The 26,048-nt window shown below is 36.3% G+C and overlaps 1 protein-coding gene across 1 annotated transcript in view; it reads left to right on the forward strand.

The window, feature by feature from the left end:
* Positions 1–26,048, forward strand: part of ADAMTS6 (ADAM metallopeptidase with thrombospondin type 1 motif 6) — a 410,832-nt gene that overhangs the window by 333,250 nt on the left and 51,534 nt on the right. The window contains exons 17-20 of the mRNA XM_053589876.1: positions 87–210; positions 680–760; positions 14,145–14,308; positions 14,733–14,871. Of these exons, the coding sequence (XP_053445851.1) occupies positions 87–210; positions 680–760; positions 14,145–14,308; positions 14,733–14,871 (508 nt within the window). The remainder of the gene's footprint in view (positions 1–86; positions 211–679; positions 761–14,144; positions 14,309–14,732; positions 14,872–26,048) is intronic.

Raw genomic sequence — 26,048 nt, forward strand, 5'->3', positions numbered from 1 at the left:
AGTAAGTAAGTAAGTTGTATGTACTTGATTAGTTTTGGTTCCAAGAAATTCTCTTGTTGACACAATGAATATTTTTCTGTTTTCAGCATGTAGGTTGCGATAATATTTTAGGATCTGATGCTAGGGAAGATAGATGTCGAGTCTGTGGAGGGGATGGAAGTACATGTGATGCCATTGAAGGGTTCTTCAATGATTCGTTGCCCAGAGGAGGTGAGTGTGTAGAGAGAACTCTTCCTCACACCTCTGGTATACTTGGAATAGCCAAAACAGTTTCCTCCTCCCTCTAATTTTTAGATTTATTTAGGCAATGTGTTTTTCCCAAATTGCTTGCAGTCTTTTAAGTATTAAATGTAGTTTCATGTAAGGTATTTTTAGAAAATGTTATGCTCTCTCTTTTTGACTTCATTTAGCCATGTTTCTTTAAACAGTCACATCCTAAAGGAGTAAGCTGTGTTTATGTGGGACAACAGAACATACCAAAACAAAACCCCCCTTGGGACACATCATAAGGTGTGAATTCCCAAAGAGCATTGATGTGAGGGGCACGTATTGAGGGAAAAAAATAAAACAGTATTATACATGTTGAGGCTTAATAAGGGCACTGTTATTACTGAATGGTTACTATACGCTTGTGTTTATGACTGAGGATACTTAATACTGGTTATCTTCTGTGTTCCAGGCTACATGGAAGTGGTGCAGATACCAAGAGGGTCTGTTCACATTGAAGTCAGAGAAGTGGCCATGTCAAAGAACTATATTGGTAAGTTATTTTGCTAGATTTAAAAAATTAATGCATAAAAACAGCCCAGTTTCATGCTAAAACGAAGGAAGTTCCAAGTTTTATAGGGCCACATAAATATAAAATGTTAAACAGAATAATTAGTAATTTATAGCTTACTATTTGCCAGGTTAATTATTTTATTTTTTCAAATCTATTTTATTATAAAATCTTTTAAATTATATCCTTCTAAATACCACACCTTTTTTTCTTGCCTTAACATGATAGTATTCAGGACTTTAGGTATAATGTTGAACAGAAGTGAGGAGACTAGACATCCTTGTACTGTTACTGATCTTAAGGAAAAAACATTCTTTCTATTTTATTTTAATTTATTTTCTTTTATATTTATTTATTTATTAAGACAGAGTCTCACTATCTTGCCCTCAGTAGACTGCTGTTGGCATCACAGCTCACCGCAACCTCAAACTCTTGGGCTTAAGCGATTCTCTTGCCTCAGCCTCCCAAGTAGCTGGGACTACAGGCACCTGCCACAAGGCCCGGCTATTTTTTGTTGTTGTTGTTGTAGTTGTCGTTGTTTGGCAGGCCAGGGTGGGGTCCGAACCTGGTGTATGTGGCCGGCGTTTTAGCCACTGAGCTACAGGTGCCAAGCCTTTTTAAATATGACGTTAACTGAAAGATTTATGCATATGGCCCTTTGTTTGTTGAGGGTGTTACCTCTAGTTCCAGTTTTCTAGGAGTTTTATTCATGAATGCATGATGAAGTTTTCCAAACCTGTTGACACAATGAGGTGGATTTTCCCTCCTTTTCCCTATTACTATAGTAAATCCAGTAATTGGTTTTCAAGTGTTAAATTCATCTAGTATTCTTGCGGTACAAACCACTTTGTATTTATGTATTATTCTTATATATTGCCACAATTGATTTTCTAATATTTTGTTAAGCATTTATGAATCTGTGTCCATGAGGTCTGTTATTCTAGAGTCCCTCCAGAGGACAAGAGCTAACCTCAGGGAAGCCTGCCAGGGACTGCTCCTACTCCCTAGACTAGCCCCTGGGCAGAGCTCCCCTTGGAGACCACCTCCCTACCTCTGAGTAGTTGAAAAGAAAGATGACTTAAGGAAAGGGAGCCTCTGAGTTACGGCCTCTCCCTCCTCAGGGTCTTCCAGCTAGGCTGGGCCAAAGAATCCTCTTCCCTTCTCTGAGCCCTGGGGAACTGTGACTCAGTCCTGCCCAGTCTGATTCTGATGACTGCAGATGCTGTGACTGACCCAAAAGGCAAACAGGGGTCCCAATATTGATAATTTGCATCTTCTTTTTTTCTTTTCTTTTTTTTTTTGATCATCCTAATAAGATTTTTTTTTAATTTCATTCATCTTTTCAAGGAACAACCTTGCAGTTTAAATGATTCTTTTTATTGTTTATCCATTTTCTATTACACTAATTCCTGCTCTTTTGCTAATTTCTTTCCTATTCATTTTATATTTAATTTGTTCTTATTTTTCTAGTTTCTCAAAACAGAAACTTAGATTATTGATTTTTAAATCTTCTACTATAAAGTAAACATTTTTCACTACAGTTTCCCTCTAAGCATTCTATCACTTCATGAAACATATTTAATATATTCTATTTTCATTACTACACAGTTTAAATTATTTTCTTGTTTACTTTGTGACCTCTGGCTTAGAAAGTATTGTTTAATTTCTAAAGGTTGTATTGTTTTCCTTATATTTTTCTGTTTCCATGTCTTGTTTATTTCCATTATGTGTAGAGAACATACTTTGTATGGTTTTAGGGTTTTTTCTTGAGTTTTATTTTATAGCGCAGCACATGTGCACTTAAAAAGAATTTATATTCTGATGTTATTGAGTTAAGTATTTTATACATGTCCATTAGATTAAATTGGTTGGATAGTTTTTTTAAAGTCTTCTATATCCTTACTTATTTGCTGCCTTCTTGTTTCAGCAATTAACTGAAAGAATCTTCTTTTTTTTTTTTTTTTTCTTAGACAGAGTCTCACTATATGTTGCCCTTGGTAGAGTGCCGTGGCATCCAGCTCACAGCAACCTCCAACACTTTGGCTTCAGGGATTCTCTTGCCTAAGCCTCCCAAGTAGCTGGGACTACAGGCATCTGCCACAACGCCTGGCTATTTTTTTGTTGTAGTTGTCATAGTTGTCGAGCTGGCCCAGACCGGTTCAAGTCCGTCAGCCTCAGGGTATTTGGCTGGCACCATAACCACTGTGCTACGGGTGCCAAGCCTGAAAGAATCATTTTGAAATCTCCAATCAGAAATGTGGATTTGTTTATTTCTCACATTAATTTGTAAAATCTGACATTTTGCTTCATTTACTTTGTTACTTTGTTGTTAAGTGCATAGACATTTATAATTGCTATGTTTTCTGATATATTGAGCATTTCATTATTATATATGGTCCACTTTATTTCTGATTAGATTTTTTGAGCCAAGTCTATTTTGTCTGACCAATCTTGCTACTCCTGCTGACCTGTGATCACTGTGTGCACAGTAAATATTTTCTCATCCATCCATTTTTTTTTTTTTTTTTTTTTTTTTTTGTAGAGACAGAGTCTCACTGTACCGCCCTTGGGTAGAGTGCCGTGGCGTCACACGGCTCACAGCAACCTCCAACTCCTGGGCCTAAGGCGATTCTCTTGCCTCAGCCTCCCAAGTAGCTGGGACTACAGGCATCATCCATCCATTTTTGACAAGTGTGTGCATCTACATTTAAAATATGTTCCTTGTAGACCATGTGTAGTTTGATCTTGATTTCTTATTGTGTCTAACAATCTTTGCATTTTAAAAAAATTTTTTTTATTAAATCATAGCTGTGTACATTAATGCAGTCATGGAATACAATGTGCTAGTTGTATATACAATTTAAATATTTGCATCAAACTGGTTAACATAGCCTTTATGGCATTTTCTTAGTTATTGTGTTAATACATTTATATTCCACATTTAGTAAGTTTCACATGTACCCTTATAAGGTGCATGATAGGTGTGGTCCCACCAATTACCCTTCCTTCACCATCCTCCCACTTCCTCTCCCGTCCCATTCCTTTCCCCTTGGCCCATATTCTTGGGCTATAATTGTGTTACAACTTTCATATGAAAGCTATAAATTAGTTTCATAGTAGGGCTGAATACATTGGATACGTTTTCTTCCATTCTTGCAATACTTTGCTAAGAAGAATATGTTCCAGCTCCATCCATGTAAATAAGAAAGAGGTAAAGTCTCCATCTTTCTTTAAGGCTGCATAATATTCCATGGTGTACATATACCACAATTTATTGATCCATTCATGAGTTGATGGGCACTTGGGCTTCTTCCATGACTTAGAATTATGAATTGGACTGCAGTAAACATTCTGGTACAAATATCGTCGTTATAGTGTGATTTTTGGTCTTTTGGATATATACCTAGTAGAGGAATTGTAGGATCGAATGGCATGTCTATTTTTAGTTCTTTAAGTGTTCTCCAAACATCTTTCCAAAAGGAATGTATCAGTTTGCATTCCCACCAGCAGTGTAGAAGTGGTCCCTTTCTCCACATCCACACCAACATCTCTGGTTTTGGGATTTTGTGATGTGGGCTAATCTTACTGGAGTTAGATGATATCTCAAAGTAGTTTTGATTTGCATTTCTCTGATGATTTTGGATGCTGAGCATTTTTTCATATGTCTGTAGGCCATGTGCCTGTCTTCTTCAGAGAAGTTTCTCTTCAAGTCCCTTTCCCACCCTGAGATGGTATCACTTGTTCTTTTCTTGCTTATACGTTTGAGTTCTCTGTGGATTCTGGTTATTAAACCTTGTCAGAGACATAACCTACAAATATCTTCTCCCATTCTCAGGAATGTCTGCTTGCTTTACTTACTGTGTTCCTGGCTGTGCAGAAGCTTTTTAGTTTGATCAGGTCCCAGTAGTGTATTTTTGATGCTGCTTCAATTGCCCAGGGGATCCTCCTCATAAAATATTCACCCAGGCTGATTCCTCCAAGAGTTTCCCCTGTACTTTCTTCTAGTATTTTTATAGTTTCATGTCTTAAGTTTAAATGTTTTATCCAGTGAGAGTCTATCTTAGTTAATGGTGAAAGGCGTGGGTCCAGTTTCAGTCTTCTACAGGTTGCCAGCCAGTTTACCCAGCACCATTTGTTAAATGGGGAATATTTTGGGCGGCGCCTGTGGCTCAGTGAGTAGGGCGCCGGCCCCATATGCCGAGGGTGGCGGGTTCAAACCCAGCCCCGGCCAAACTGCAACAAAAAAATAGCCGGGCATTGTGGCAGGCGCCTGTAGTCCCAGCTGCTCGGGAGGCTGAGGCAAGAGAATCGCGTAAGCCCAAGAGTTAGAGGTTGCTGTGAGCCGTGTGACGCCACGGCACTCTACCTGAGGGCGGTACAGTGAGACTCTGTCTCTACAAAAAAAAAAAAAAAAAATGGGGAATATTTTCCTCACTGAATGTTTTTAATTGCCTTGTCAAAAATCAAATAATGGGATGTAGCTGGGTTCATCTCTTGATTCTCTATACTGTTTCATACATCTACCTCTCTGTTTTTGTGCCAGTACCATGCTGTTTTGATCACTATCGATTTATAGTATAGTCTGAGGTCTGGTAGCGTGATTTCTCCTGCTTTGTTTTTATTTCTGAATAATGTCTTGGCTATTTCAGGTTTCTTCTGATTCCATATAAAATGAAGTATTATTTTTTCAAGATCTTTAAAGTATAAAAGTGGATCTTTAATAGGGATTCCATTAAAATTGTATATTGCTTTTTCTTAAGTGTTGTGATCATGAAGGGATGCTGGATATTATCAAAAGCTTTTTCTGCATCAATTGAGAGAATCATGTGGTCTTTGTTTTTTAGTTTGTTTATGTGCTGAATTTTATATATATACTTACACTTAAGAAAATTGGCATAGAAGGGACATTTTTTAAACTGATAGAGGCCATCTACAGCAAACCTACAGCCAATATCGTATTGAATGGAGTTAAATAGGCCTGTTCAACATTTCCACTTCATTCTGGCTAAGTTTAGAAGGTTGCATGCTTCCAAGTATTGGTCAATTTCCTTCAGATTTTCATATTTCTGAGAATAAAGTTTCTTGTAATATTCATTAAGGATTTTTTTAATTTCTAAGGAGTCTGTTGTTATGTTGTCTTTGCGATTTCTGATTGATGAAATTAGAGATTTTATTCTTTTTTTCCTGGTTAGGTTAGCCAAAGGTTTATCTATTTTATTGACCTTTTCAAAAAACCAACTTTTTGATTTATTGAATGTTGTATAATCCTTTTGTTTTCAATTTGATTTATTTCTGCTCTAGTTGTGGTTATTTCTTTTCTTCTGCTGGGTTTGGGATTGGAATGTTCTTCCTTTTCCAGTTGCTTGAGATATCCCATTAAGTTGTTAACTTCCTCTCTTTCTGTTCTCTTGAAGAAGGCTTGCAGTGCTATAAATTTCCCTTTTAGGACTGCCTTTGCAGTATCCCAGAGGTTCTGATAATTTGTGTCTTCATTATTGTTTTGTTCCAAAAATTTGGTAACTTCCTTCTTAATCTCGTCTGTGACCCAGTTATCATTCAGCGTAAGGTTATTTAGCTTCCATGTTTTTGTATGAGTATGCAGATTCCTGTTGTTAATGAGTTCAAATTTATTCCATGATGGTCTGAGAAAATGCAAGGAATAATTTCTATTCTTGTAAAATTGCTAAGGTTAGACTTGTGACCTAAGATGTGATTGATTATAGAGTATGTTCCATGGGCTGATGAGAAGAATGTGTATTCAGTTTGTGTTAGGATGGCATGTTCTATAGATGTCTTTTACGTCCAAATGTTGAATGCTTACATTTAAGTCTACAATTTCTTTGCTTAGTTTCTTATTGGAGGATCTATCCAACACTGCCAAAGAAGTGTTAAAATCTCTAACTATTATGGAGCTGCTGGAAATCAAATTGCTCATGCCTGTTAGAGTCTCTTTTATAAATTGAGGCGCATTCTGGTTGGGTGCATGAATATTAATAATTGAAATCTCATCATATTGAGTATTACCCTTAACAAATATGAAGGGACCATGCTTATCCTTCCTTACTTTTGTTAATTTAAAGCCTATTGTATCTGAGAATAAAATTGCAACACCAGCTTTTTTCTGATTTCCATTTGCCTGGAATATAGATGACCATCCCTTCACCCTGAGTCTATATTTATCATTTAAGGTAAGATGAGATGCTTGTAAGCAGAAGATATCTGGCCTGAGTTTTTGTATGCAGTCACCAACCTGTGCCTCTTTAGAGGACAATTTAAGCCATTCACATTAATTGACTATTGATAAGCCGGGTAGAATTTTGGGTATTGAGTTTTTTGAAAGTCCAGTGGACATTTTTAATCCTTTCACCACTGTGGAAGTTGGAATTTGATCAAAAGTTTCTGAGTGAGTTTACTTTTGTGGTGGAGGATTATTCTGGTCATTATGGAGGATAGGTCTGAGAATATCCTGGAGATCTGGTTTAGTTATGGCAAATTTCTTCAACGTGTGAAAGTCATTAAAGAATTTAATTTCTCCATCATAAATGAAACTCAGTTTAGGTGGATACAGGATCCTGAATTTTGTTTTAGGAGATTAAAAGTCGATGACCACCCTCTTCTAGGTTGAAAGGTTTCAGCAGAGAGATCTGCAGTCATTCTAATGTTCTTCCCCTTGTAGGTTATGGTTTTCTTAAGTCTGGCTGCTTTCAGAATTTTCTCCTTCATATTAACTTTAGTGAAGTTAATTATGATGTGCCTGGGGGGTGTCTTATTTGGGTTGTGCTGGGGTTCTGAAACTGTCTGCTATCTGAATTTTAGAATCTCTTGGCATGTCTGGAAAGTTCTCTTTCATAACTCATGAAGAAGAGCCTCTGTGCCTTGCGAAGCAACTTCGTCACCTTCAGGGATTCCTATAAGGCGAATATTAGTTTTCTTTAAATTATCCCAGAGCTCTGAGAGAGAATGATCCTTTTTGCTCTCCATTTCTCTTCCTTGTTGAGAGTTTGAGAGCATTCAAAAGCTTTGTCTTTACTGTCAGAAATCCATTGTTCTGCTTGCTCCATTCTGTTACTGAGGGATTCTACTGTATTTCTCAGATCTTTGAGGGCTGCAAATTCTTGTCTCCATGTGTCAGAATCTTTGGTGATTTTGTCTTTGAATTCATTGAATTCTTGAGACAACTTTTGAAATGCTCCTTGAATTTCTAATTCCAACTTTGCTTCTATTCTATTAATCTTATTTGCAATCCAAATTCTGATTTTGATTTGTGACATCTCAGCCATCTGTTTATGAATGGGATCTTCAGTTGTATGGGCCATGTCCTTCCTTGACGGAGTTGATCTACTCTGGTTATTCATGTTACTGGAGTTTTTCCACTGATCCCACCCCATGATTATTTTATACCATTTGGCTAGATGAGCAGATAAGGAGAAGTTGGGTTGGGGGCTCCAGGAGTAGTGATTTAGCCCTTTGTCTAAAAGCTGGGACTGGTGTCTGTACCTGTTCCCCTAGTGCTTTGCCAAGGACCTGTATAGTGCTACGGCCTGAGAAACTGGGGCCTGCTTGGTGTGGTGGGGCTAAGTGTCCCTATTTTGTTTTCAGCAGGTCTCTGTCCTACCCTAGTGAATCAGTTACTCTGGGTTGAAGTCTCAGCTGTGGAGAAATACCAGCAATTAATTCACCATGCCCCCCACAGGCACCAATTGGAAAAGGAAAATCAAACCTTCCCACAACCACACACCCAGGGTACCACTTTGGATAGTCCTCGGTTGATTGGCCCAGTCAAGATGTCCAAATCAATTGTTCCAGTCAGCAATGGTCTCAGGTGGGAGAGTTCCAAAGGTCTCCGGCAACTAGATAGCAGGGGTCTGCTGGTAGCTCAAGTATGACTCACTCCGGTGTTCCATGAAGTCAGAAACCCACCCAGCAAATAAATGATTCTGGGAAAGTTGATGCCTCTTTCCCCACCTTGCACCTCTGTTACACCCAGTCACTGGTAACCCCGCAGGGCTGTGACCCAGTTCCCTCCAATGAATAGATGCGCCAGGGATTTGCGCTTGCCTGAGTCACTGGGAGATCTATGTCTCCTCAGCCAGGCCACCGCTCTCTGCCACTATCCAGTAGGGGGAGGTGAGGCCTGACAACCTCATGTGTTTAATGAAGGCTGGGGCGGTTCACTCAGTTCCAGCCCTGCCCCTGATTGATGTTGCTGACAGAACAGAACAATTTTGTAGAATTTGTTTCTGTCCCGGCTATATGCCCCTGCAGATCAGATGCTGTTTGAGTTCACAGAAACTGTGACTCAGCCCTGCTCTGTGCTTTCCCGTCTTGGCTGCAGTCTGTGTTGGGACAGGTGTGGTTAGAGCTCACAGTCAGCTGACAGTTCCAGCCTCTGCCTGCCCGCCTTTATCTCAGCTATGATCCTCTGAGGGCCGGGTGCATCTTAGGCTCAGTAAAGCAGTCCTCTGGGTCAGCCTCGCCTGGAAGTCTGCTATCTCTGCGCATGTATTCTAGTCGCAGTGCTCCACCCAGGCCAATACTGCCTCAGGCATACCCTTTACTCACGGGGCCTGTGTTTCCGTCCAATATCTGTTCTGCCAGTGGTTGCCACCAGAGAAGATGCCTGGCTTCCTCTGGTTGCCCACAGAGACAGGGAGTGTCTATCCAAAATATCCCCAGGGGTGTGAGCCCCACCACTGTGGCTGGTGCTGTGTGCCTCAGGGCACCTGTATGGTTTCCTCTCAGTTGACCATCTTCTCCCTGCTCCCATGCCGCAGAATCAGCACAGACCAGCAACAGGCCTTGTCCTGTCCACACCTCTTGAGAAAATGTTTAAGAATCTGGACTCCATGGGGGACAGGCTTCCAGACCTTGGGTTGAGAGTGGAGGGGAGTGCTGGGAGTTCACAATTGCAGGTAGAGAATATATATACAGTTTTATACAGTTTTATGCCTGGCAGGAGAGCGCCATGGTACCATAGTAGGGGAAGGAGTTTTGGTTTTTAGAGGGTCTCTCCCGTGGGATAAAATGGGAGGACATCTCCCAAAAGTGGAAGACATTATTCTTAGTAAAGCATCACAAGAATGGAGAAGCATGAATCCTATGTACTCAATTTTGATATGAGGACAATTAATGACAATTAAGGTCATGGGGGGGAAGGAAAAGCAGAGAGAGGGAAGGAGGGAGAGGGGTGGAGCCTTGGTGTGTGCCACACCTTCTGGGGGCAAGACACGATTGCAAGAAGGACTTTACCTAACAAATGCAATCAGTGTAACCTGGCTTATTGTACCCTCAATGAATCTCCATCAATAAAAAAAAGGAAAAAAAAAATTAAAAATAAATAAATAAATAAAGGAATAATGTCAGCAATTTTGACTTAATGACAAAAAAAAAGGGGGGAGGATGTTTGAACTCTGCTCACTTGTTTGTATGGAGTACTGTGAACCATTCTCATGGGAAGGGGGCTCCCGTCTGCTTGGCAATGGATTTTGTACCTTTTGTTTGTATCCTTGAGGTCGCAGCTCACTTCGGCAGAGTTGATGTGCATTTTTCAGCCTTCTCTTTTGGCTCAGCTCCAAACCATTGGCTTACTTGCTAAACATCTGTCCTTTAACTTTCCTTCTGGATGGGACCCTCTGTGGAAAGCTGGCTCCAGCCTGCCATCTTGCCTCCACCCCTTCAATCTTTGCATTTTTTAATTAAAATCTCTCGATTGTTAGGGGGCGGGCTTGGCAAATATTTCTATAAAGGGCGATAGTATTTTCCTTTTTTTAGCTTTGTAGGGCATGAAGTCTCTGCCACAACTATTCAATTCTGCCATTGTAGTGGGAAAGTAGACATACATAATATGTAAATGACTGGATATCACCGGCTTCTAAGAAACCTTTATTACAACAACTGGTGATGGTCATAGTTTGTCAATCCTTGTTTAGATCATCTACGTTTGGTGTAATTATCAAGTTTAAGCCCAACATCTTGCTATTTTTCTGTTTGTCCTATATGTTTTTCCCTTTTATTCTTTTTTTTTAATGTCTTCTTTTAGATTAATCAAATGTCTTGTAGCTGTATTTCTTTATTCTATTTAATCAATGGTTGCTTTAGGATTTACAAAATGCATTTTTAATTATCATAATATATTTTCAAATAATATTACACCATTTTGTGTATAATGTAAGATCCATACAACAGTTTCTTTCCATTGTCCCCTCCTATCATTTGTGCAATTTTTAATAGATTCTACTTATCCATATATTGTAAGTCCTATAATACATTTTTATTTTTGTTTTATAGAATCAATTATCTTTTTAAAAGTTTAAATTATTTTATGTTTACCAACATGTTTATATTTTAAATCTATTCAGAAATATAGAACACATATTTTTATACATCAACAATCTCTTTTTTTTGCAGTTTTGGCCAGGGCTGGGCTTGAACCTGCCACCTCCAGCATATGGGGCCGGCGCCCTACTCTTTTGAGCCACAGGTGCCACCCTCAAGAATTTTTTAAATGTTATTACAAAATGAATATATATTTTTACGTATAAAAATATACAGGTATTTAAATATATATGTGTATAATAACATGGAATGCTGTTTTCCTATCTGAGGTGGTTTTCCCAAGCTAGGCAAGTCTAATACCTACTACCTTATTTCAACATGGAAATTAGTTGAAGTTCTTTTTATTTGATCCTTTTGAGACATCTTTAGTCTCTCCAGAAACCACCTTTGAGACATAAATGAGTTCCCATTCTCTTTAAAATATCATTCCCCTTTTCTTAAAGCTTTTTAAAATAAGAGTAATCCAGAGTGCATCTTCAGGCAGAACACCAGTATCATCATGCTCTTCTCTTATTTAAGAAGACCTATTTATTTATTCATTTATTTATTTATTTATTTTGTTGCAGTTTGGCCAGGGCCGGGTTCGAACCTGCCACCCTTAGTATGTGGGGCTGGCGCCTACTTACTGAGCCACAGGTGCTGCCCAAGACCTGTGTATTTTTACATCATGATTTTGAATTCTTTTCTACAACAGTAAGACTCAAAACAAAAGTAAAATTTCTAACATCAGCTTTTTCCCTTTGATAATTCTCTGCTCATAATGCCACAACCTCCTCCTTTCATCATTCTTATTCAGCAGCTCTTAAAGTCTTGGTGTTTTATAAACTAACAAAGAGGAGTTAGAATCCCTGCACTTAGTAGTTGAGAAAATGGAAAGTAATAGCTCAAATTGAAGGACAATTCAAAGCTGCTGAGAGTTGTTTCTGTTTTTATTTTTACTAATTCATGTAACAGAGATTCACATGTCCTTATAAAACCCAAGTAAGGGCTCCTGTAGCTCAGTGAGTAGGGCACCAGCCACAAACACCAAGGCTGGTGGGTTCAAGTCTGGTCTGGACCTGCTAAACAACAGTGACAACTGCAACCAAAAATAGCTGGGCATTGTGGCAGGCACTGGTAGTCCCAGCTACTTGGGAGGCTGAGGCAGGAGAATCACTTAAGCCAAAGAGTTTGAGGTTGCTGTGAGCTGTGGCGCCACAGGACTCTACCCAGGGTGACAGCTTGAGACTCTGCCTCAAAACAACAACAACAACAACAAAGAAAAAAACCTAAGTAAGTTTGATGTTTTAGATGTGGCAGAAAAACCACTACAAGTGAAAGTTGAAAATAAAATACTTTAAATACAAGAAAAATTCAAGACCAAATAATTCTTAAATTTACATGTTACTATCTCAAAAGGTTAAATTAGATTTATTTTTGGGAAATTAAATGAATCTTCACTACATCTGAAGTTAAGAAACTACACGTAGGCAGACGAGCTTGTGGGGATGCAAATAGTCTATCATATTAAGGACAAGTGCTAGAGGTCTAGAGAGCCAGAGACTCTGCACCATGACTCTTTTAATCCATCTGGGCTGCTTGTTCATCTGGTCTGATGAATTAAACTTTTGGAGGCGTGCTACATACTGACAAAAAATTAAACGACACATTTATCACTGTCTTTAATCATTGTTATTCAGTTCCTATTAAGTGCTAGGTGTTTTTCCTATGATATTATATTACCTTATAACACCATTAATTAGGTGTTGCTAATTCCTAAAAGCAAAGAGGAATTAGAATTCCTTCATTTAGTTAATTGAGGAAATGGACTGTATAGTAGTGCTAAAAAACTTTTTGGCCATATTATTTTTTTCCTGTAAAAAGTTTTTTAAAAGGACAGCACCTGTGGCTCAAAGTAGTAGGGCACCGGCCCCATATGCCAGAGGTGACGGGTTCAAACCCAGTTCCGGCCAAACACTGCAAAAAAAAAATTTTTTTTTTTAAAAATGTTCATGTATGTCTATTAGTCTTTTCTTTCATAGTTTCTTGTCATGCTTAGAAAAGCTTTTCATACCCCCAAATTATAATTTAAAAAAGTTCATCTCTATTTTCAGAGGACGTCTTGTGATTTTAACTATTTTTACATTTAAAATATGTATTTACCCATCTGGCATTCTTTTTTCTTTTTTCATTTTTTACCTTATTTTTACTGAGGTAAAATTCACATTTCACAAAATTAACCATTAAATTGAACAATTCATGGTACTTAGTACATTCTAAAACATTTTTATCATCCCAAAGGAATGAAGGAACACTTCATTTCTTTTATGGCTGAGTATTATTTCATTGTATAATATATATCACAATTTGTTCATCCAGTCAGCCACTGATGAACATTAGGGTTGTTTCTACTTGTGGCTGTTGGGAGTAGTGCTACTATTAACATATGTGGGCTTTCAATTCTTTTGAATATACACCTAGGAGTGGAATTATGGTATTTGAGATATAAATGAGATAAATTCAGCAATTTGTTTTTCGTCATGAGTCTAATCTTTTGTCTTAGCCTCATTTCTTGTTACCTTTCTTTTACTAATTTAAGATACTTCTTTTATCATACACTAAGTTCCCATACTTGGGTCTATTTCTCAACCCTCAGGTTTGATAGTTCCATCAGTCTATGTGTCAGTGTAAGTTCTTCCCACCCCATATTCAATTAATTGCTGTTTTAATATTTGGAAAGGCAAATCTATTCCCCACCCTCACCCCTATTCCCAGTTATTCATTTTGTCATAATTGTCCTTGCTAGTTTCACATGTTCATTCCTCTAGGTAAACCTTTCATTCCCTTTTATCAATGACACAAATACTTAAGTAATATCTTCATAATAATCACCAAAAAATTCTATTTTAATTTGTACTTAAGAAAATAATCACAATCATATCTCTTAAATGGAAATAGGTAATTCATTGTATACTTTATTGCAGTAATTAATCAATTATAATTTAGTAAATGAAGTTTCACATTTTTACACAGATTGTGATTTTCTTTCTAGCCTTAAAATCTGAAGGAGATGATTACTATATTAATGGTGCCTGGACTATTGACTGGCCTAGGAAGTTTGATGTTGCTGGGACAGCTTTTCACTATAAAAGACCAACTGATGAACTAGAATCCTTGGAAGCTCTCGGTCCCACATCAGAAAATCTCATTGTCATGGTAAATGTGTCTTTGCTATTTTATTTCTACTATTTGTAATTCCCTCTTGTGAAGTAGGAAGGGGAAGGACTTCTTTTTAATCTCTGTTTTACAAATGGTGAAATTTAGATAAATAAAGGTAAAATGATTTACGCAGGGGTGTAAAATCTATTCAGAGTTAAGGCTATAGTGCTCTTCCTATATCTTCCTGATCTTTTCAAGACTTGCTTGAATAATACTTTTATAACTGAACATGAGAAATGAAAAAAAAAGGGCTCCAAGCTACCCATGAAAATGGAAGGAAAAAATTTGATATGAATGCATGTGTTTTGTCCTAAATTTCCTATATATCTTACTTTATGACATTTTCTTCTTCAGAAGAAATAATATCTGAATGAAGGCTCATTGTGTTTTAACTGTCTTCATCAGTTGTTTTCAATGGCAGGTTCTACTTCAAGAACAGAATTTGGGAATTAGGTATAAGTTCAATGTTCCCATCACTCGGACCGGCAGTGGAGATAATGAAGTTGGCTTTACGTGGAATCACCAGCCTTGGTCAGAATGTTCATCTACTTGCGCTGGAGGTAAGACACCCACTAGGCAGCCCACTCAGAGGGCAAGATGGAGAGCAAAACATGTTCTGGGCTATACTTTGTGTTTGTTAAAGAAGCTAATTGGAAACATTTCTTGCAGGTTTGCTTCAAGCTGTAATTTAGCAAAAGAAACTTTGCTTTAATTATATTATATTCCATTTGTTTTCAACCTCATGTAATTTGTGCAGATTTGTTGGTAAAATACATCTTGGCACAATGAGTTTATCTGATGGTGCTTCTCCCAAGACTATCTTGAAGGTGGGCTATTTGCTTTTCATGAACTCAATCTTGGTAAACAACATCAAGAGTTTTAAATAAGAAAATGAGCAAGAATCAGACATCACAGATGCAACTTCTTGTAATGGGGGATGAGAATGTATGTCTGTGTGCTTGTGTGTTTGTGTTTGTGTGCTAGTGTGTTTCCCACAATCTTATTCGAACTCCCTTCTCCAGCCATTAAAGTTAGAGGGCTATATACTGGGATGCTACAGTAATTACTGGTGTCTGGGTCTCTGGGTGATGATGTACACTGACCCTTTTATAGTACCTAAGAGAGGTAGCTACTAGGCGGTGGTTGGTGATCTGTTGGTTGTCCCATGTGCGTTTTTCATGGGTGCCTTTTCCCTACAATTTACTCTATTCCTAATCCTCCTCCCTCTAGTGGCCACCAATGCAATTCTTTACCTCTGGCTGGGAGAGCAGGACAGTTGGCTTCCTTCAAAGCCAACCCCTTGCTGCTGCATGGACTGGTGAGTAGAAGTGCTGTGCAAGCAGCATCTTCCTTCTCTCTGGAGACTAAATGCATCACCTCCACCGTACACCCTGATCTCAATAAGCGAGGAATCAAACCTATCTCTCAGGCTTAGGGCTGGACTAGAGCACCCCACTATTCCAAAAGCAAAGATTAAATTTTGAATAGTGATATTTAGAATAGGCAAAATTAGAATAAAGTTAATCATTGAGTGTACTAACTGCATTCTTTTTCTAAACTGTGCAGAAACATGATTTCATATAGACTCCATCATATCTCATCTTGTATTCACTGAATTTCTAAACAACTCTGATTCTCAAGGCTTGAATCAAAGAAATTATTGTCCGAGAAATGATTAGCATATAATCAATTTAGTATTTTTGGTCTCATACAAAATTAAATTATTAATTAACTACACCTCTGACTTCAATAGTAAAGACTATTAAAAATGAAAAAAACAAAAAAGGAAATGAATTATATTAATGGTCTCTCCTGTAGGAAGTGTCATTAAACATGGCTATGTATAATTTGTGACATATTTTAAAATATCTCTAGTTACCATCCATTTTATGCATGAAATGGCTGGTGATTTATAATGTAAAATTTAAAAAACTGTAGGGCATTACTATTTCTTTTAATAAATAAAAGATATTTGCAACTAATTGATGAAGTGAATGCCATTACATTTTAGTGGCATTTATACATAATATCTTTCTTAGTTCCAATTAAATCTTTTTTGTTCCATCAATAAATTAACTTTCCCTTTTCCACATACCAACAAAAAGTCTTCAGTAGAACTTTACATAAATAATTCAGGCCTTGAAGTAAGATAGGATAAACTTATTAAAGAAGATTCAAAATAATTTAAAGTTAAGGAAATTTAATAAGGAAAGTCTAAAATTGAGCTAGAGTTACTTAGAGAAAAGAAGGCTGAGAGCATATTAATATCTTCAAGTATGTGACAGAATGTTGAATGGGAAGTTCTTAGTGCCTGTTCTTCTTTGTACTGAAATGGCTATATTTGGGGATGGTTTAGACACAGTCTTGTCTGAGGCCAAGGAGGGATTAAGTGAATTCTTAATGTTCCTTCAACCCTATGATTCTATTTGTTCAGAAAGTCAATAGTCTAACAAATAAAGAAGAAAAAGACCATAACTGGATTTGGAAGAAAAACTGTAATTATATTGAAGTAAGAAAGTGAAAAATCCAGATGGATGTTATTCTTTTCCATAATACTTATATTGACAAATAGAATTGTTTCTTATGATAGAGGATAAAACAAAAGAAAAACAGGGAGGGAGAAAAGCCCCTGGAATGACAGTTTTCTTCTTCCTTGTTAATTATACTTCTTTCTTTAATTCTGGGGCTACTGACTTTAGATATTTCAAGTGGTTCTGGGGACTGAAATTCTGCTTGGTTGTAAGTGTTTAAGAGCATTCTTGAGGCTATTGTGTTCTTTGGAATAGGGATATACAGTGCTTGAAAGTTGGCAGGCATGGCACGAAGAGCTGCCATTTGTCTCGGTAAGTGGTTCTCAAAGTATGGCCCCCACACCAGCAGCATCAACATCACATAGGAACTTGTAAGAAATCCTGATCATAATTTCGGGGCCCCATTTAGCCCTACTGAATAGAAACTCTCCAAGTGGGGCCCAGCAATGTGTATTTTAACAAGTCTTCCAAGTGATTCTGATGCTTGTCCAAATTTGTGTACCACTGATCTTGGCTGACAGAGAAATTGAAACCTAGCACAAGATGCATAGAAATAGAAACCTAGCACAAGATGCATAGAGTCCTTGTCACTGTGCTAAAGTCTTGTGCATTTTTTAGACTCATTTTACACCTAGATCAATATTTGGAACATTTTAGGGTTCAGTAAGTTTATAGATGAGTGAAGGTGTAAAAGGAATTAATTTGGCAATTATATATTTGTGCTTAGTCTTACCAGTGTGGGAAATTAGAGTTTATAACTGCTAAATTTCTTATATAGGAGGGCAAATCTATTGCCAAAGAGGGACGTTATAATTTTAATTAGTATGAATAAGTAAAACCAAGCTCCTGTCTTTTGTCTTTTTTACTTTGAATAAGTAGGAAATATTTTCTAGGATACAGAGTGCAATTGAATTATTGAAGTTGTTCTACCTACACATTTAACCCCAGGTTTTTTAAATATAGGATGTTTATCATTGAGGGAAGTATAGTCCCTGGAGGGCTTAGGAACCTTGACTGAAGAGAAAGCCAGAGTCCTCTTCTCCATAACAGTAAATGGAACTTCATCTGCAGTTAAGAAACCTTTTAGGAAAAAGACATTTCTAGCTCATTTTCACTCAGAAAGTAGGGATGAATACTCAATTCAGTTCTTAATTGGGATACTCTACTTTCATCTCTCCAGAAAAGTGCTGTGTGTGTTGAGACAGCCAAAATTCTTTTAAATGGAAAAGAGAAAACAAGAAAGATCTCAAAGAACTTTCAATGGCAGTCTCACAAGATTCTGCGATCTTCTCTCCTGTTTGTTTTATTAATGTCAAGACTTTTGGACTTTAATTGAGGTTGGGAGCAATAATGATAGTTTTCCCTTATGAGATCTTTTAAGATAAGAATTTTGGGACTGTTTTTCTGTTGCTTAGCAGACCTAAATGACAAATGTAAGGCTCCAGGAAACATTGGTGATTCAGTCCAAGTAATGGTCTTTTCTCTGAGTCAGTGATGAAACACTTCCTTCGCCTGATTAGGAACATTAAGATGCTATGGGGTGTGTCTTCAGGATAAATATAATCTTTTTAGGTAAAGTTCTAACTCTTCCTTAGAGAGAAACCCAACCTCAAAAATTTGACTATTTTCATAACCATTGTTACTCCCACTTGAGTTTGTTTCTTTATTTCTCACCCAAAATATTATATACTCTGTAATTTTTCTCCCACCTTTATATACTATCATTGGACAAGTGATTGTAATAATGTGTTATTTAAAACTTGGCTGAGTAGTAAAAGTTGTATTATTTTAAAATACAAAGCTTAATTTTTTCAGTAGTAATTTATGCCAGTGTGCTATTGCACAATGACCTTAAAAGTTTCAAATAACAAATAATTATATATATTCATCCTTTGAGTTTAGTTAGAAATATGCTCATTCTACTGATTTTGGCTAGATGTGTAGTTCTTAAATGAAGGCATGCACCATAATCATCTGGAAAGCTTTTTAAAATACAGATTGCTAGGTTCTGCCTCCAGTTTCTGATTCAGTGGGTCTGGGTTAGGCCCTAAGAATTTACATTTCTAACAAGTTTCTAGGTAATGCTGGTGCTACTAGTTAAAGAACCATAGTTGTGAAAATTCTGAGGTAGACACTGAGATGTTCTCAAATAAATGCCTACTTAAACAAAGTCTTTTAGGTAGTAATCCATATTGTTTATAATCCACATTATTACTAGTCTTTTGAATGATAGGTGGTTTGGCTGCTCAGCTATGTAATAATAAAATTGTATACTTTATGAAAAATCTTCTGGTACTCTGTTTCATTAGATCATCCTCCACTGCATGAGCTAGGCATTACTTTTATTCCTATTTTAAAGACAGAATTCAAGTAACATAACTTGCTGAAAACAAGATCTAGCAATTGAGTCTCTGGTGATCTTTTTAATGTACCATTTTCTCTCATCATAGAAAAGGCCCTTTACCTGGCTCAGCACCTGTAACTCAGTGGTTAGGGCCCCAGAATGTCAGTTAATTTCATAATTGTGTTTAATGTGACCATTAGCCTTCGATGTGCCTGTGGAACGCTTTTTTGCAATTAAGTTTATTTGTACTCTTTCTTTTTACCTGATAGATCATTTATAAGCGTCTGATTAATTTTTAAAACTGACTGATATATCACTTCTTGGCCTTTTGGCTAATATCAAGTGTAGTAAAACTGACTGATATGCTAAGCAGATTTTCCAAAGCTCTTTATGCTAACTTCAAGTTTCTCTGGTACTTTGGGAGCTAAAATGAATCAGTGATATTCAACAAATTTTAATTTAGACTCTGGAGTCAGAATATAACCCTGTTTTAGCTCAATTTTATGAAAACCGATAAACTTTTTTATTCTCTTTGAGTCTTATGGTTCTAATCAGAGAAGATTTTCTGTTGTTTTTGTTTTGTCTGCATACAAAATTTTTTAAATTTTTTCAGATTATTATGAGGGTACAAACGATTAGGTAAGGTCCCTGTTGTAGTTTTGCCCCTCACCCAGGAAGTATGCCATATACCCTGTTTTCTGTTGTTTTTGGAAATTATTGTTCCCTTGGGGAACAAATCTTTGCAGAATGCAGCAATATTCATGATAAGTTTCTATGCCACCTTCTGAATGTGTTCTCATCTCCCACCATTCATATCATTTACTTTTCACCTCCCCCTACTTGATGCAACCCTTGGACTTTAAAGTACAACATTCCAAAGCAAATTAACTAATATTATTGCTATAGCATTATATTTAACTTTGTACCTGTTCTTTTAAAAAGAAACCTTAAAATATTTAATTTGTAGTGCAAAAGAAGGTGATAAATACCCATGATAGCTATAAGAAACTGGTTTCATCTCTTGGTTTTCTATTCTGTTCCATACATCTATGTCTCTAGTTGTGGGCTATTAACATGCTTTTTTTGATCGTTGTGGACTTGTAATATAACCTAAAGTCTGGTAGAATGAAGCCTCTGTCTTTTTTTTTTTTATTTACTAAAAATTGCCTTGGCTGTAAGGTTTTTTCATGGTTCCATATAAACAAAGAACTATTTTTTCCAGTTCTTCAAAGTATGATTTTAATGGGGTATTTTAATGGGGGTTGCATTGAATCTGTAGGTTGCTTTGGGTAGGATAGACATTTTAACAACATTGATTCTTCCCAGCTAATAGTGTGGTTTGTTCTTCCATTTGTTAATGTCTTCTGCTATTTCTTTTCTTAGGATTTTCATAATTCTCTTTCTAGAAGTCCTTCACCTCTTTTGTTAGTTATATTCCTACGTATTTCATTTTCTTTAAAGCTACCATGAAGGAAATTGTGTCTTTGATTAGCTTCTCAATTTGACTGTTACTGGCATATACAAAGGCTACTGATTTCTATACCCTGAGACATTACTGTAGTTGTTGATCCACTTCAAGGAGTCCTGTGGTTGAGTCTCTGGGGTTTTCTAAGGGTAAGATCATATTATTGGCAAAGAGTGACAGTTGGACCTTCTCTACCCCCATTTGGACACCCTTTATATCCTTCTCTTGCCTGTTCTCATTGGCTAGAAATTCCAGAACTACGCTGAATAGTCGTGGTGATAGAGGACATCTGCGATCTGTGATAAACTGAACAAAAGGGTACACCAGGGACAAGAAGTCCTATGCAATAAATTGTGCTGGGACAACTGGATAACCACGCTGAAACTGGACCTGCACCTTTCACCATTTACAAAAATTGACTCATGATGGATAAAAGATTTAAATCTATGATGTAAAATGATAAAAATTCTAGAACAAAATATGAAAAAACTCTTGAGGATGTCAGCTGGGGTAAAGATTTTATGAAGAAGACTTCAGTGGCCAATGCAACAACAACAAAAATAAACAAATGGGACTTAAACTGAAAAGCTTCTGCACAGCTAAGGACACAACAATTAAAGCAAATAGACAACCTTCTCAATGGGAAAAATATTTGCATGTTACAAATCTGACAAAGGCTTAATAACTAGGATCTATAGAGAATGCAAATTAACCAACAGTAAAAGAGCAAACAATCCCATCTATCGCTGGGCAAGAGACATGAACAGAACCTTCTCTGAAAAAGACAGACAAATGGCTAACAAACATATGAAAACACTCATCGTCCCTAATCATCAGAGAAATGCGAATCAAAACTACACTGAGATATCACTTAACCCCAGTGAGAATAGCCCACATCACAAAGTCTCAAAGCTGCAGATTCTAGTATAGATATGCAGAGAAGGGAACACTTTTACACTTTTGGTGAAACTGGAAATAATACGACCTTTTGGGAAGCAAGTATGGAGAATCCTCAAAGAACTCAAATTAGACCTCCCATTTGATCCTGCAATCTCACTATTAGGCATCTACCCAGAAGGAAAAAAAATCATTTTATCATAAGGACATTTGCACTAGTTGTTTATCACTGCTCAATTTACAATCACCAAGAGTTAGAAACGACCTAAATGCCCATCAACTTAGGAATGGGTTAATAAACTGTGGTATATGCTTACCATGGAATACTATTCGCCATAAAAAGATGAAGACTTTACATCTTTTCTATTAACATGGATGGAATTGAAACACATTCTTCTTAGTGAAGTATCACAAGAATGGAGAAGCAAGTATCCCATGCACTCAATACTAGTATGAAGCCAGTAGATGATCTAATTCATGCCCACATAGGAGAAAAACCCAATTCAGTTCAAGTCATGGTGGAGGAATTAGTGTGCTCCCACTTAATGGGCACAACATAAGAGTGTATGGCACACCTTTTGGGTGCAGGACACAACTACAAGAGGAACTTTACCTAACAAACTCAAATATTGTGACCTGGTTGTTTGTACTCTCACATTAGCCTGAAATTTAAAACAAGAAAGAAATACCTATGATATTTTATGTTTATCACACTTTTAAGTTTGCACTGTGAATATACAGTCTTTGTCCTGCCATCAACTCTATTTGACACTCCTGATTACTTTCTCCAAATTGTCTTTTTTAGAGTTTGTTCTCTATGTAGAAATACAAAAGTTGCATGCCAAAGGACTCAATTTGGTTAGGTTTCTGCTAATAGAGGCATCCCTCTGCTAAACATTGCTTTGCTTCTCAGAAGGAAAAGGATAACTTGAAGCTACGCTTAGATGGAAGAGGAGGAGGAAGGAGATGGGTTTATTGTTAGAGACAATTTTGATTTTGGTTGAAGATCAAAGAGCACAGATTTTGTTTTACATATGTGGTTATACAGGAAAGTTTCTGATCAATTGCATTGACTATTTAAAATGCCATCATTATATTTTCTCTTACATTTATATAGTCTATTTCTTTTGTATCTTTGATACTTTTTATTTATTATGCTTTTTCTTCCCTGGAGGTCATTTTAAGCCCAATTTTTGCGTGTGTATGTATGTATGTGTGTGTGTGTGTGTGTGTGTGTGTGTGTGTGTGTGTGTATGAATAGCAATAAATATAAAAGATACTTTATGTGTTTCTTCTTTTGAGCTAGGACAAATTCTTTTTATTTTACCTTTTGTGTTTTTATTTGACTCATCTAAATTCTTATACATACTGGAGCTGGTTTCTGCTCTTTGTGACTTTTCAGATGCTTTGTATGGTTTCCAACTACTGTTTTGGATTTTCCTGATTTAGAGCCATGTTTTTCAAACTGCAACAAGGCGCTCAAGGGCACTGCAGACTCACAGGGCACTACAAAATATTATACATTTCAAAGGAAACACGTTGATCTTACCCTTTACAAATTATACGGTGAAGTTATTGGGACCTATTTAATAAGCAAAACTTAGACATTTTTTTCTGCATAGGAGATACCGTAAAACAATTGAGGCATTGAGGGTACTGTGAACCAAAAAAAGTGTGAGACTCTCTGATTTAGAGTAATATGAGTGTAATTCAAGTTGGATAAAAGTGTTACCTCTCTTTCTTTCAATAAATGTTGAATTTCATTTTGTAAGAGGAAAAAAATTCATATAAACTCATTATTCAGGGCCCAGGTAATGTTCAGAATTTTAAAATGAGACTTCTGTACTTCCAGTTAAGGAACTAGATCTTGAATAATAGGTAAATTTCTCTTTCATATTTGTGTTCCTTTTGATACATACTCCTGAACATTTTCCTTTCTCCATCTCTGTTAGTTCAGTGTAAAATTAGTGGGTGATTAAGCAAAAAAAGAAAAAAAGAAAGGAAGGAAAGAAGGAAGTATATTTCACGAGTTCTGAGAGTAGTTTCTTCTTGCAGTAAGCAAGTTTTCATAATAATCTATACTAATCTGTTTATTAATAATACAATTTTCAATTTTTTTCACTTTTTTCCCAAATTATTTTGATGAACCTATCACACAGATTGCTTGGCCTCTTTAAAAAGTTGGACATTTCTAGATTGTTTCTGTGGATTTCTATGTTTTCAAGAATGAAACAATACAAGCATAATGTGCACTTAAAAATATAGTAAGTCCATTCTTAAATCAATGTTAAATTGTTTTTTTAAAGTAATTATTTGAAAAAATATAATGCAATCTTTAAGCCAGTACTAATACCTGACTAAAATAGAATCACTCTCAATGTTCTGGATAAAGCAGAAGCAAATGTTTTACGTTTTCACAGATAGCCTTTTAATTTCTTCACCAGTTCTAAGATGTCTATCTAACACATTTATTACCACTAAGAGATCAAGTCATATTGTTAGTTAATTAACAGAATGTGCATCAAACAAAGGTTTTAGACTTGCATTTTATAGAAATTATACCAAAAATAATGACTAACACTTGTACTGCAGCTTTTAAAGGACACATAGACTGTAATGAAGCAGAGGGGTCCCAAAATGAGGTGTAGGAAAATAAAAGTTAATTGGTTTTTTTGTGTGTGTATGTGATTCAAAGTAGACTTGAATGAAATTAAGGTGTAAAAGACATAAAGGTTGAATCTTATAGCTAAATTTGTGTATCTTTGACTTAGGAGTTACCATCCAAAAGCTACTTTCAGAGTTAAGTGAAAGATTACAGATGGAAACTTTAGTTTAAATAATTGAAAGCAGTTTACTCAATATCGTTTATTTCACTTTAAAGAAACATATAATTAGCTTTTAAGAAACATTTCCAGTGAAAAACATTTTCTGTGTGTAGTTGTACAATGTACTATTATTGGTCAAAACTTTGAAGAGCCTTTCACATTTGATTCCCATATGTACCAAACTTACACATATAATGGATCACTGAGATGTTTTTGGTAATACAATCTGCTGTAAAAATTGATGAGTTTAAAAAGAATAAAGATTTTCATTGATCTTTGTTCATTATTATTTCCTAATTTTTCACTTTGCTCTTTGAAAAATAAAATATTTACAGGACTAGACAAAGGTGTATCACTGCATTAATCTTAACATTCCCCTATTCACTCACCCACAAGACAGTCCCCTCCTTAAAGGTCATTTTCCAAGTTGGGAAGGAAGAGTACACTTTCACACATGGGATTAGTTGTGCCAAGCATTGTAGCAGGGCAACTGAACATTACAGCTCCTGAAATGCTGTGCTTCACTTGGCTTAGTTCTCATATGCTCTTGAGATTGAAGGTAACTCTTCTGTGCAAACTCAGGTTTGTGGTAGGTTCACACTTCTAGAAGTTAATGTGTTTATTCATTTATTTGTACATGATAATAATAATAATTTTAATTTGTCTTTTTTCTTAAGCATATGGCTTCTACTATAAAGTCCACTTTAAATTTCTTTAACTAACCTGTGTATTTTCGGTATAATTTAAACTTCTTTTTGTAAAACCTCTTAATATGAAGAGTTATTTTGATAATCTTGACCTTTTTTACTGTTTGCTCGTCCATATTGTGGGTTGCATTTTCTATGATGTTAAGATTTATAGCTGAGAGCAAGAAATCTCTGCTGACCCAAAACATTCCCCCTAATGCTGTTTTTCTTTCCTTTTCATCATTTCTATTGTATTAGTGATTATATTATTCTATAACATGTCTGGATACATATTCACACACTAAAAAACTTGAGTAAGACTGAAACCAAAGTTTAAGTGTATTCCTATTATATTAATTATCTATGCATCACAGGTTGTGTTTCACCTCACAAAAATTCTGTTCAAAATAGCATTTTTAGCAATCAAAACATTATGTATCTTTATAAGGGAGTATGCATAAAATCTTTTAGGGGAAAAAACAAAGCCTTTGATAGTGGTAAGCATCATCATCTCATCTTTACAAGACCTTATGATATTACTATTTTTCTTTCCACTTAAAGAAAATGAAGATTTTCGTTTAAAAGATATACAACTTGTTTATGACTGTGTCTTTATTTTAATTCAAATCTGAAGTATTTACTCTTTGGTTCTGAGAAAGGAATTTTATATATGTTTAAAAGGAAAACTTCTCTTGGTAATAAATACACCCCACTGTATTGAAGAAGCTCAAGACTTTGTACTCTCCACATAATTCCTCTACAGTTTTAAATAAAATACCCCAAAGAAGCTCCTACTAAAGATCATGTAAACTACTTTCTGTAATATGATTAAACTCTTTATGTTAGGAAACTTGCCTTCCATAAATTCCTATTTCTAGTTAGTATTCTGTGTCTTGATGTGTCCATCTACTTTGACGTGTACCTCATAGTGGTAAGAACTCAGGCGCTGAAACAAGACTACAAAACCAAATGTGAAGTAACAGATGCCT

The sequence above is a fragment of the Nycticebus coucang genome, chromosome 1 (assembly GCF_027406575.1).
Source record: "Nycticebus coucang isolate mNycCou1 chromosome 1, mNycCou1.pri, whole genome shotgun sequence".
NCBI lineage: Eukaryota > Metazoa > Chordata > Mammalia > Primates > Lorisidae > Nycticebus > Nycticebus coucang.